The sequence below is a fragment of the Coenobita brevimanus genome, chromosome 62 (assembly GCF_032717465.1).
Source record: "Coenobita brevimanus isolate Jiangsu-jjx chromosome 62, ASM3271746v2, whole genome shotgun sequence".
NCBI classification, from domain to species: domain Eukaryota; kingdom Metazoa; phylum Arthropoda; class Malacostraca; order Decapoda; family Coenobitidae; genus Coenobita; species Coenobita brevimanus.
The window spans coordinates 29,118,084-29,131,127 of NC_137015.1; the positions used below are offsets into that span (position 1 = coordinate 29,118,084).

Below are 13,044 nucleotides of genomic sequence, written 5' to 3' on the forward strand. Positions count from 1 at the left end.
TGGGGAGAATCCTGCCCACAGCCTCGCTTCTCCCCCCCTCCCATCCCTCCTCCATACCCTCCCAGCTCCCCTATCACTCTCTCAGTCCCTACCCTCCTCCATGGTGATAACACTGACTTGTGAGATTTCAAAGTCTTTTGCGATTTATTCAACTACTATTGGCCGCATCAAAATTCCAAAGTGATCATGAGTGAGCTCATGAAATTCTACATCTAGACATATGCTTAACTCTTGGAAGGTGCTGGCAAAATATTGCACTAGGATGGTGGGAAGTTATATGAAGGTAGTTTTTACTCCCGAGTACAGTACTTTATTCTTGCTGAATTTTTGTACATTTGCTTGTCAGCTTTATGTGTTTTTATTAGCTTATAGTATAAACACCGGTGAAGATGATGGTATACCATTTATTCCAATATAACCAATTTCCGTGGCATATTTGATCGTGGAATTTTTTTTTGAGTCCCGTGAGCAATCACTCGTCACAGATAACAGATTTTCAAACTGTCATCATTTTTGTGTGTGTGTGGATTTTTGTTATTTTTTCACTGTTTTCATGATGTTTAGCATTACTCTGGATACTCCTATGTGTGTTCTGATGTCTCAATATGGCAGAATGACCAGAAAACAGAGCCAAAATTAGGAGGGGTATTGTATTCTCACAGCTCCTGTGAGAAGAGTGGAGAAGTTGCAAGATAGTGAGAAAATGGCAGAGCATAAGAGCATAGTGGAAGAAAGATTGGGAAGGTATGAGTTAGAGCAGATGGAAGGGGTGGAAGATGTATGTAAGATATTCACAGAAAAGATAGGCACAGCATGTGAGTGATTTGTGGAGTGAGGAGTAGATGCAGGGGTGTGCAAGGGACAGCATGGTGGAATGATGAGGTGAAACGAGTTGTGGAACAAAAGAAGGTGTATAGTGGATGGCTAGCAAGTAGAGATAGGGAAGAAGATGAGAGAGAGATGAGAGAGGTATATGTGAGCAGGAGAAGGGAGATGAAGAGATTGGTGATGGAGAGTTAAAAGAAAGTGGAGGAAGAGTTTGGGAGGAATCTGAGTGTAAAATGGAGAGAGAATAAGAAATTGTTTTGGAAGGAGGTAAAGAAAGTAAGATAGTGTGAAAGGGGAAATAGTAAGGCAGTAAAAGATGGGAATAATAGATTGTTGGTGGAGAAGAGAGAGAAACTGAGGAGATGGAAGAAGCACTTTGAGGATTTGCTGAATGTAGAGAGTGAGAGCAGTGCAAGTATAAGTGGTTGGGGAATGGCTGGGAGAAGAAGAGATGAGAGGAGGGAGGAAGAGATCAGTAGGGAGGAAGTAGTGGAAGCAATGAAGATCATGATAGGAAAGGCCCCAGGAATTGATAAAGTGTGTGGTGAAATGCTGAAGTACAGGGGTGAGACTGTTGTGGAGTGGATATGGACGTTGTGTAAATTGGCTTGGGAAGAGGGAAGGGTTCCAGAGGACTGGACATTAGGCATAATTGTTCCTTTACACAAATGAAAAAAGGAGAGAGAAGTATGAGCTAACCATAGGGGTATTTGCCATCTTAGTGTGACTGGAAAAATATATGGTAGAATACTCATTGATAGGATTAGGCATACAATAGAGGAGCTAGCTGGAGAAGAACAAAGGGGATTTAGGAAGGGAAAAGGGTGTGTAGAGCACATATTTGTTCTAAGATGTTTAGTGGAGAAGTACTGAAGTATCTCATGAAGAGAAAGAAAGTGTATGCTGCCTTTATAGACTTGGAGAAAGCTTATGACAGAATAGATAGGCAAGGAATGTGGAAGGTATTAAGAATACATGGAGAGGAGGGGAACATTGTTGAGTGCTGCGAAAAGTATGTACGAAGGAGCTAGGGCTACGGTGTGAGTGTATGGTGAGCTGAGTGATTTTTTTTTCTAAATGTGGGACTGAAACAGGATGTGTGATGTCTCCATGGCTGTTTAATATACAGTATACATGGATGGCGATGTAAAGGAGATGCAAGGTAGGGCAGTGAATGTGGGGGTGGCTCTAATGAATGAGGGTGAGATGTGGAAGATTCCGGTGTTGCTGTTTGCTGATGAGTGAAGATGAATGTGAGTTGCAAGGTTTGGTGAATGAATCTGGGACAGTGTGTAGGAAGAGGAATCTAAAAGGTAATGTAAACAAGAGTAAAGTTATAGTGTTTGAAAGGAATGAAGTCACAGATTGCACAGTAATGTTGGATGGTGAGGATATGGAGAATGAGAGTGCATTCAAGTACTTGGGTGATGTGAGTTAGGATGGAACTTTTGGGGATGAAGTGCTTGAAAGGGTACAGCAGGAAAGGAAGGTTGTTGATTCACTGAAAGCGGTGATGAGAAATAGGGAGGTGAGTATAGAAGTTAAGAAGTCACTGCACGTTAGTATTGTGATCCCTATCCTGATGTATGGAAACGAGGCATGGACCTTGCTAAAGGGGAACAGGTCAAGAGTGAGAGCAGTAGAAATGAATTGCTCGAGAGGAGCATGTGGAGTGACATGGAGGGACAGGTTGACGAATGAAGAAGCGAAGGAACATTGTGGGGTGGATGTGGATGTGACTGAGAAAATTAGAAATACACTGAGGTGGTTTGGACATATGGAGAGAATGGTGAATGAAAGACTGACTAAGAAGGTGTATGTAGGTGAAGTGGAGGGAGAGAGAGGGAGGGGAAGACTGAGGATGAGGCGGAGGGATGGAGCTGGGAGGTATATGAGGGAGAGGGGACCGTGCCGGGGGGAGGGCAGTCAAATGGTGGGTGGCAGAGGGACTTGGAGGCATTTTGTCTGCAGCCATCCTTTACGGGATTAGGACGTCGGGCCATAGGTAGATTGATAGACTGTACATATAGTCGTGTATATTGTAGGTTGGGTGTTTTTTCGTTTTCAGTGTTTTTTTAAGGTTTTCATGGTGTTTAGCATTACTTTGGGTATTCCTATGTGTGTTTGGATGTCTAGATATGGCAGACTGACGTGAAAACAGAGCCAAAATTAGGAGGAGTACTGTGCATACAGTTGTGTATAGGTCAGGTGTTATTTCATTCATTCATCATTCATTGCCAGATGCCATGTATCCCAAACGGGGTGGCCAAGGGCTTAGAATTAATCGTTTTACAGGGAGGGGCACTAATCCTCCACCAACCCCACTTGACACGTAGGGATGCCAACAGCATCTGGTGTTCCCAGGCGGTCACCCGTCCAAGTACTAACCAGACCCAACGTTGCTTAACTTCGCTGATCGGACGGGAAGCAGTGTACTCAACGTGGTATGGCCGTTTCACTCATCATTAAAGCCCCCGGAATGTTATTTGATTTTCAATATTTTTTTTTAGGGTTTTCTTGGTGTTTAGCAATACTTTCGATATTCCTATGTGTGTTTGTCTACATATGACAGACTGACCTGAAAACAGAGCCAAAATTAGGAGGGGTACTGTACATAAAGTCGTGTATAGGTCAGGTGTTTTTTGGTTTTCGATGTTTGTTTTTCATGGCTTTCATGGTGTTTAGCATTACTTTGGATATTCCTGTGTGTGTTTTGATGTCTAAATATGGCGGACTGACCTGAAAACAGTGCCAAAATTATGAGGGGTGCTGTATATACAGTACAGTGGTGTATACAGTAGGTAGGGTGTTTTGGGGTTTTCAGCATTTTTTGCATGGTTTTCTTGGTGTTGAAAATTATTTTGGATAATAATATGTATGTTTTGATGTCAAAATATGACAGAATGACTGGAAAACATTGCCAAACTAAGGAGGGGTACCATACATACAACAGTGTTTAGGTAGAGTGCTTTTTGGGTGATTTTTCCACATGGTATTCTTGGTGTTTAGCATTACTTTGGATATTCCTATGTGTATTTTCATGTCTAATATGCCTGAATGACTGAACACACTGCCAAATTAAGCACAGGTACTGTACAAATAGGTTAAGTATGGGTTGGAGGTGAGTATAGGTAGGGTCTGGGTATGGTAGGGGAATAGTGTTCATTATCTGGATGTTGCCACTACCTGGACATGCCTTTGTCTCTATTATGTCCAGATAAATGAGGGATTACTGTATAATTAGTGAAGAAAAAATGCCTGCTTTAAGAATTTGGTAATGAAAAGTTAAATCTGGAAATGAAAATTGAGGAGTGTGGTAATGTGACCAAGCTCAGATCCGGCAACCTTAATCATCACCAGACCATACATTGGTGAAACACTCACTCAGGTTGGTGAGCACATGACTGCGCTTGACAGTGGTAATAGTGGGGGTGTTGGGTTGAGTCATGGTGGTGCTATAGTATTCCACGAGGCCAGAAAGAAATGCAGATGGACAATAAGGCAACTGATTAGCAGGGCAGAGCGTAGGAGACAGGCAGCTCAGCCGGTCTGTCTAGTGGCGTGAGGTTTGAAATGTGAAAATGGCAGCGATAACCATGTTGAAAAAAGGAAAAGGGTACAGATTTATAAATAATGAAACAACAAATTGTCAAATAACAATCAGTCAAAAAATGAGGGTTTGGTGTATTGCATAGTACCCCCTCGGCTCAATATTTGGCAATGAGATGGATTCTGTACTGCATTATTATCCATCTCAACTTTCTATCCTAAAAACTTGACAATGAGTATAAGATAAAAATTAAGAATAAAATACAAAAAAGTAATGATAAAATACAGTAATACAGTGCCGGTTGGCTACCGTTTACAAGCCTTGATGTCGGATATTGCATAGAATCGCTGGTTACATCCCGTTTCAGCAACGAATATTGCATAATTTCACTGGATATTGCATTAACAGAGCCGAGCCGGCAGCGTCGGATATTGCACTGGGCCAGATATTACGATGACAGATAACTGAGAATAGTGTGTATGAGACAAGTGCTGATGTACAAGATGAAACCAACAGATATATATATATATATATATATATATATATATATATATATATATATATATGAAGCCTCTGTGGTACAGTGTTAGAGTGTGCGTTTCGTACACGAGTGAGCCATGGTTCGCGCCCCGCCAGGATAATAAACTTTGGGAGTGTTCACCCGGCCACGTACTGCATTGGTGGACACAAGGGGTGCTGCGGTTGAACCAGTGTTGCTTACTATAAAGTATGCTTGCACCCAGTCGGCTTGCGTGGGCCGATTACACTTGGTTCACAGACTACACACACATCCAAAGCCAATCCAACACTACAATTACACTTACAAGCACTTCCCACCCTACATACAATCTCTACCAGACAGCCTAAGCCACTTGGTAGAGATACATTGGCTGAATTGTCCCGACTTCGGTCGGGATAGGCTAGTCCTGCAGTGGATACTCAAACGGCTGATGATGATGATGATATATATATATATATGTCGTTTTGTTTCATTTTCAAAGGCTCCAACATGCTTGCATGCGTTAGCCTTGGTCACCTAATGAAGGCTCTCCATGCTGCACGATACATTGCAGCCACCCTATTCAGTCCCTTAACCCTGAGGTAACACTTAACCCGCCCCATCCCGACCACTTTTCCACCACTGACTCCCCCCAATCCCGACCATTTTAGGAATTTTTTTTTTTTTGGTGAGAAACATCGAAAATTCATAGAGAAATCGCTCACCTGAGGTTTAAAATACTCATTACAGGTAGGAGTACCTCCTTACCTTATTGGGTTTTCTATCAGGCTGGCACCAAAGAAAACGAGTTCTATGGGAGGATAACTATTTCACACCACTCATAAACGGTATTTATTTATTTACTTGGTACAAATTTATATGTAGTACAAGAGTATATTGGTTTTCAAGCAGTAATATAGGCATTATAAGCACTGATTTTGCCACATTACCTGATCATCATTTCTAACTATTTCTTCCTCTAATGCTATGTAAAGTTTGTCCTCCACATTGTCATTGACTGGGGAATCACTCTGGCCCTGAATTTTGTACCGTGGCATGACATGGCTATACTGGCCAGGTCACTGATAACAGGTGAATTGCTGAGACAATGGCATGAAGAGGGGGGAAGGAGGTCATGCTGGGTAAGGCATTGTCCCTGCCTGGCATCTTGTTGAGGAAGGTGTCACGTGTATACGTACCAAAAATGACTCGTGAAAATTGAAAATTGTGCAAATTAGGGACCTTGCAATTTTTTCGCGTTTATGTACGTTGACGGGATTGGCAGTGACAAAACGTGTGGACGTTAAAGAACGTCGACGGGACGCTGCGGGTTAATGACCTCATCCCATGTCTTTTTCGGTCTATCCCTCATAACCCCACCCCCAATATTAACACTTCTCATCTTCCTCACCCAATTATCATCCCCCATCCTTTCCACATGTCTAAACCATCTCAATCTACCTCTCATCACATCATCATTACACTCCAGTCCCATCCTACCTCTCAACTCTTCCATCATAAACCCAGCCACCCCCAGGCCTTGCATGCAGGGACACACTACACATCCACCTAATCATTGTCATTTCTCTACGTCTGAGCTGGCGAATATCCTCCTCCTTTACTGCCCAGGTCTCACTACCATACAGCATTACTCTTCTAACACATGCTGCATACAAAGACCCCTCAATGTCAGGAGAGACAAGAGCTCCCTGAACTTCTTCCAACCACTTCTCACCCTAGCCACAGAGCTAGCTCCAGCCCCACCTCCAGCACACAGCATGTCTCCCAAATAACAAAACTCTTCCACACACTCAAGAGATTCCCTAGCAAGTTCAATCCATTCACACCTGACAATCTCCACCTGCTCTCCCCGACACTCCGTACTCATAAAATCAGCATTATCTCACAGTCTACCTCTGATACCACTACATCTCTTATGCGCCCATTTATCACAAACACCACACAAGATGGAATTACTTCCCACACCCTTGTGGCAAACTGCACATGGCCACTCTCCCTTGTCTTTGACAGTACTGCCACCAACCCTAGATATCATCACTTTTGTTTTATCTGCATTTACCCTTAAGCCCTTGTGTCCCATACCATCTCTCCACTTCCTAAACCTTTCCTCCGCCTCCCTTTCGTTCTCTGCAATCAACACCAAATCAACACCAAATCAACAGCATACAACATCTCCCACGGGAGTCCGCCCCCAAAGTCACGTGAGAGGGCCCCAAGTACTATGATGAACAACATGGGACTCAAACCTGACCCCTGATGCACACCAACACTCAGGGAAAACTCATCACCCAAATCTCCATTCACTCTCACCTGGGTACGAGCACCCACACACACAGCCACAACCACCCCAACCAGCCACTCCTCCAAATCAAGCTTTCTCATTGTCCACTTCACCACCTCTCTAGGGACTAAGTCAAAGGCTCCCTCCAAATCAACAAAAACAAAATACAGATCCCTCTTCCTACCAATATACTTTTCCTGAAGCTGTCGAACAATGAATATGGAATCAGTGGTCCCCCTACCTGGCACAAACCCAAACTGCATCTCATCAATATTCACTCTTTCTCTAATCATACCTTCTAAAACTCTCTCCATTGCCTTCATTATCTGATCTAAAAGCTTTATACCTCTATAATTTCCTCTTTCCAGGAATATATCTATCTATCTATCTATCTATCTATCTATATATATATATATGGTAGCAGCCGTGGCTCAGTGGGTTAGAGCGCTCTGTTCTGACCAAAGGGTCGGAGGATCGAATCCACCCAAGGGTCATTGGTAGACATCAGGAAGGGCATCCGGTCATAAAATGCTACATGCTCCAAACCTAAGTCCTCTACCCAGGGACAACGCCATAGCCCTTATCCAAAAAAGGGGTACCTGGCATAAAACTCACTCTTTATATATATATATATATTATAAAGAGAGAGAGAGAGAGAGAATTGAAAATAACTGAGAAGAATAATGGGTACATCACAAAAAAGACCTAAGAAATTATATATGAGTGAGGGCAAGTGTGAATAAGATCAGTAAAAAGTTCTGGGAAGCTAGAATGAATGGTACGGTCATGTGGTGCAAAGAAAGGATACAGAAGCCATAAAAAATTACAGAAGGAACCAACAGTTGGAAGAAAATAAGGAGAAAGACAGGGGGTGAGATGGAGAGATGGAGTGGAGCGAAACATAGTTCAGTCTGAATGTTGGTTATGTCTGCAGGATGTGGCTGTCATTGTCAAGTTAGCCACACCTTGAATGTTTTTCCATTCTCTTTCGTATTAGATGGATTCCCAGGTTAGGTCCAAAGGATTCCAGAGTTAGTTCCTTGCAAATGCAGCAAAAGTTAGGCTGAATATTTACTATTTTTTTTAATAAAGATCAAAATTTGGGAGAAAATTTCTGATACTCTTCTCACAGAACTGGAATCTTCACAAGAAAATCATATCCATAATTTAATTAAATAATGTACACAAAAATACACTGCCATAATGGCTGCCTGTGTACAGCAAGTAAGCATCTAAAATAAATCTGTTTCTATCCTAATAATCAGCTGTACAATGAGTAAGTGTGGAATGATGAGACAGTGCAAGTGCACATGTAGACCAATGAAAACAGTACAGTAGCACATCTGGCTTTAGCTCAATACAGAGTGGTGCTGTATTTATTCACATATTTATTCACTTATTTATCTGCGTATTTATTGCCAAATTTAATTTTCTTAGCTGCAAACTTTTGCCATCTGACCAATAATCTGGTAAACTTTTTTTTTTTTTTTTTTTTTTCCCATTACTTAATTTCAGATTAAAAAAGCATGAATTCGAAGACATTCACATACATCAAGTAGCAAATTATTGTGGTTTTACTGTAAATCCAACTCATACAATTTTAAACTCTGACAAAGCCTTCTACTCTGAAACCATTGTGTAACCCAGGGCACACTGGCCTAAATCATCAGGAAACTGCTAGGGGAAAAAAAAAGTTAACTTACTTCCTTGGTAAGAGAGTTGACAACAGTGGGCGAGTCTTTATGTTTGGCCCACAACTCCTCATTTATTTTGTTACAACCAGATTCAATATGCTCACCTCCATATCTGGGGAAAAACATGAAAATAATACTGGCCCACAACTCCTCATTTATTTTGTTACAACCAGATTCAATATGCTCACCTCCATATCTGGGGAAAAATATGAAAATAATACAGTCTATCATAATTACATATACCACAACAGGAAACTGTTATTGTATGTGAGTTATGTTCCAAATTACCAGAGCTTTTTCATAAAACAAGTGATGTAAATTGGAAGAAACTGGCAAATAAGCCTTAGAGGTAGCAGTAAAACTCTAACAGGCAATTCTTCAGCAAATCACTTTGGACTTGACAGCATAGAACAATGTCAATCAAGAGGCGACATACCAAGGAATTTCTGTACTTCAATGGGGTTGGTAGGATCCACGTATGGGAAACGGAAAACATAAAGTCTGATGCAATCAACAGAGTGCAAAGTGAAATAGACCATACAAGTTCCGTCCAAAAAGAAATCAAAACTTTTTAAATAGCACACAAACTAGTCAGTATAGTGTGACTGCAATGGGAGCACTGTGTAGTGGCTACCCTGAGCTTTAGTCTAACACTAGCCACATCACGCCACATCACTTAGCCACTGAGATACATGTGCTTACCTGATGTGTGTTTAGTGTGCTTGAAAATTTGTTGCATGTTTAACAGTGAAGGGCCTTGAAGAGCAATGTGTCTGCATGAAATTCTGTTTCAAACCGGAAAACAGTTTTACAGAGACTTTTCAACTGTTGTAACCGACTTATGGGGAGGACTGCTTGAGCTGTACACAATATTCCAGTGGTTCTAATTGGCAAGAACATCCACCAAGATGATCCCAAGTCTGGACAGCCTTTCACGTCAAGCAATGTGTCTGCCTGAAATTCTGTTTCAAACCGGAAAAAAGGTTTACAGAGACTTTTCAACTGTTGCAACAGGCTTATGAGGAGGGCTGTTTGAGCTGTACGCAATGTCACAAAAGGTTCCAGTGGTTCAAATCGGGAAGAACATCCATCAAAGACAATCCCAAGTCTGGACGGCCTTCCATGTCAAGAGATGGCAATCGCTGTGAGAAAGTGCGTGCTGTGATCCATGAAAGTCGTTGCCTGACTGTTCATGAAGTTTCCAAAGAAGTAGGCTTCTGTAAAAGATTGTGCCACACAATTTTAACCGACAAACTGATGATGCATCGTACTGTCACAAAAGTTGTGCCATGTCTGCTGACAAATGAGCAAAAACAGAACTATGTCACAGTCAGTCAGGAGCAGTTTGATTTTTCAAATGCAGATGAAAACTTCCTAAAAAAAAGTTATAACAGGTGATGAAATGTGGGTGTACAGCTAGGCTGAAACAAAAAGGCAGTCATTGTAGTGGATTGGAACATAGTCACTGCAACAACAACAACAACAACAAAAAGCAGGTCAGAATCACTCAAATGTGAAAGTGATATTAATATTCTTTTTTACTGGAAGGCCATTGTACATAAACAGTTTGTTCTATGAAGCCAGAGTCAATAAAAAGTTTTACTTGGATGTCCTGAAGCATTTGAGGGAGGCAATGCAAAGGAAGAAACCTGAGGTGTTGACAAACAAAACCTGGATGCTACACCATGACAATAAACCTGCTCACATGTTGCTCTGTATCCGTGACTTTTTGGCGAATCACGAGACGACTATCATCCCCCAGCTGTCCTACTCCCTGGATTTGGCTCCTGAGAACTTTTTTTCCTTTTCCCAAAATTAAAATCAACCTTGAACAGTCGCCGATTTCAGACATAAAAAAGATAGGAAAAAATTCACCACAAGCACTAAACACATGTCCATTCAAGTATGTGTACTCTGTTGACTAAATAATATGGCGTGATGTGGCTAGTGTTAGAAGAAAGTTTCAAGTCGCCAGACACTGCGCTTCCATCGCGATCACACTACACCAGCTAGTTAGTGCAATAGGAATTCCTCATTTGTCCACACATAACACAGCCAAAGGCATGTCCAGGTAGTGGAAACATCCAGATAATGAACACAATTCCCCTACAATACCCAAACCCTACCTATAGCCAACTTCCAACCTATTCCTAACCTATCTGTACAGTGCCTATGCTTAGTCTGGCAGTGTTTTCCAGTCACTCAGGCATATTTAGACATCAAAACACACATAGGAATATCCAAAGTAATGCTAAGCACCAAGAAAACCATGCAGAAAAGCCTATACACTACTCTGTGTACAGTACCCCTCCTTATTTTGGCAGTGTTTTTCGACCATTCTGCCATATTTAGACATCAAAACATACACAGGAATATCCAAAGTAATGCTAAACACCAAGAAAACCATGGAAAAAAAAAAACTCACTGAAAACCAAAAAACACCCTACCTATACATTACTGTACAGTATGTACAGTACCCCTTCCTAATTTTGGCACTGTTTTCAGTCAATCTGCCATATTAGATATCAAAGCACACATAGGAATATCCAAAGTAATGCAGAACACCAAGAAAACCATAAAAAAAAGAAAAAGAAAAAAAGAAAGCCAAAAAACACCCTACCTATATACAGTACCCCTCCTAATTTTAGCACTGTTTTCTGGTCATTCTGCCATACTGAGACATCAAAACACACATAGGATTACCCATATGAATGGTAAACATCAAGAAAACATGCATAAACAACAAAAATCCACAAAAAACCTGAAGACAGTTATCTGTGACGAGTGATTGCTCCTGGGGCTCAAAAAAAATTTCACAGCCAAATATGCCACCGGAAACTGGTTATATTGGTATAAAAGGTATACCATTATCTTTGCTGGTATTTATACTACAAGATAAGCTAATAAAAACACATTAAACTGATTAGTAACAGCACATATATGCAGTGAGAATAAAGTGTTCAGGAGTAAAACCTAACTTCATATAACTTCCATCCTTGTGCAAAATTTTGCCAGCACCTTCCAAGAGTTAAGCATATGTCTAGATGCAGAATTTCATGAGCTTTCTTGTGGATTTAGCAGAATTTCGATATGACCAATAGTAGCTGAATAAATCGAAAAATACTTTATAAACTCACGAGTCAAGTGTTATCTTCATGGAGGAGGGTAGGGGCTGAGGGAGTCAGGGGGAGCCAGGAGGGTATGGAGGAGGAAAAGGAGAGGGGGAGGGGAAGCAAGGCTGTAGGCAAGATACTCCCCCTTCTGTCATGAGACTGATAGGCACTTTTACTGTACATGTACTCATGGCTTGTGGTCTGTTAGATGCCAAGTGGCCATTCGGAAACACAACTCATGATGACCGGGGGACTTTCAACTTTCAGTAAAGAGGCAGATGGCTGCTGTCACCAACTATGTACTCATGACTTGCGGTCTGTGTTACAATCTCAGGGGAAGTTAGGAAAGACTTAGCCCAGTGGCCACACAACTTTGGACATTGGGTGGGGATGCATAAGGACGTTTTGACACTGCTTGTGGGTTACAGTTGTATTACTCAGGTGCTGGAAGTTCGCTGGGAGTGACCAGATGAGCGCACGGTTTTGACAATTCAGTACAGGGGCAGATGGATATTTTAGCTCTGATTGTGGGTTAAGGCCTACTTCTTGCTCACAGCCAGAGCCCAGCGACCACAATACTGAATGTCTGAACATATCACTAGAAAGCACTTTAAGTGGTTAGAAGGTTTATTTAATGTTATAACTCACAAATACAGTACTCCACAGCAAAACTTCAACACAAAAATACTGTACGTAAACACAAGGAAACATTCCGACGCCGATCATAGGTAATCATATAAATCAGGTTAACTGGTACCAGTGCTTTAACTTACAAGCACATACCAGAACAGTACATATTTAACTTAGAAATGCAGTGCTGTGATATCGAATGATTTCAGTACATAATCTGTTAGGAATGGCTGGAAAAAAAAAATGTTATGAATACATTTTCACCTTTTTGATATATGTTTATGGTAGTTTCGAGTTATTTTTTACGTTATCGTTGTGCCCATGCTTGGAAAAGGGAGCGAAAGAGTTGAATTTTCAGTCCTAAATGAGAAAACTGCACGTCCTCCAAGGCTAGACTCTGCCACGGGAGAATAAAGTGGAGGGTCAGT

The 13,044-nt window shown here is 41.4% G+C and overlaps 1 protein-coding gene and 1 non-coding gene across 2 annotated transcripts in view; both read right to left on the reverse strand.

Annotated features, from left to right (window-relative positions):
- Dus3 (Dihydrouridine synthase 3) overlaps positions 1 to 13,044 on the reverse strand; it is a 329,322-nt gene that overhangs the window by 205,711 nt on the left and 110,567 nt on the right. Inside the window, exon 4 of the mRNA XM_080275728.1 lies at positions 8,883 to 8,985. Coding sequence (XP_080131854.1) covers positions 8,883 to 8,985 — 103 coding nt within the window. The remainder of the gene's footprint in view (positions 1 to 8,882; positions 8,986 to 13,044) is intronic.
- Positions 3,168 to 3,286, reverse strand: LOC145404238 (5S ribosomal RNA). The gene has a single exon (XR_013898167.1). It is a non-coding gene; the product is annotated as a 5S ribosomal RNA (ribosomal RNA).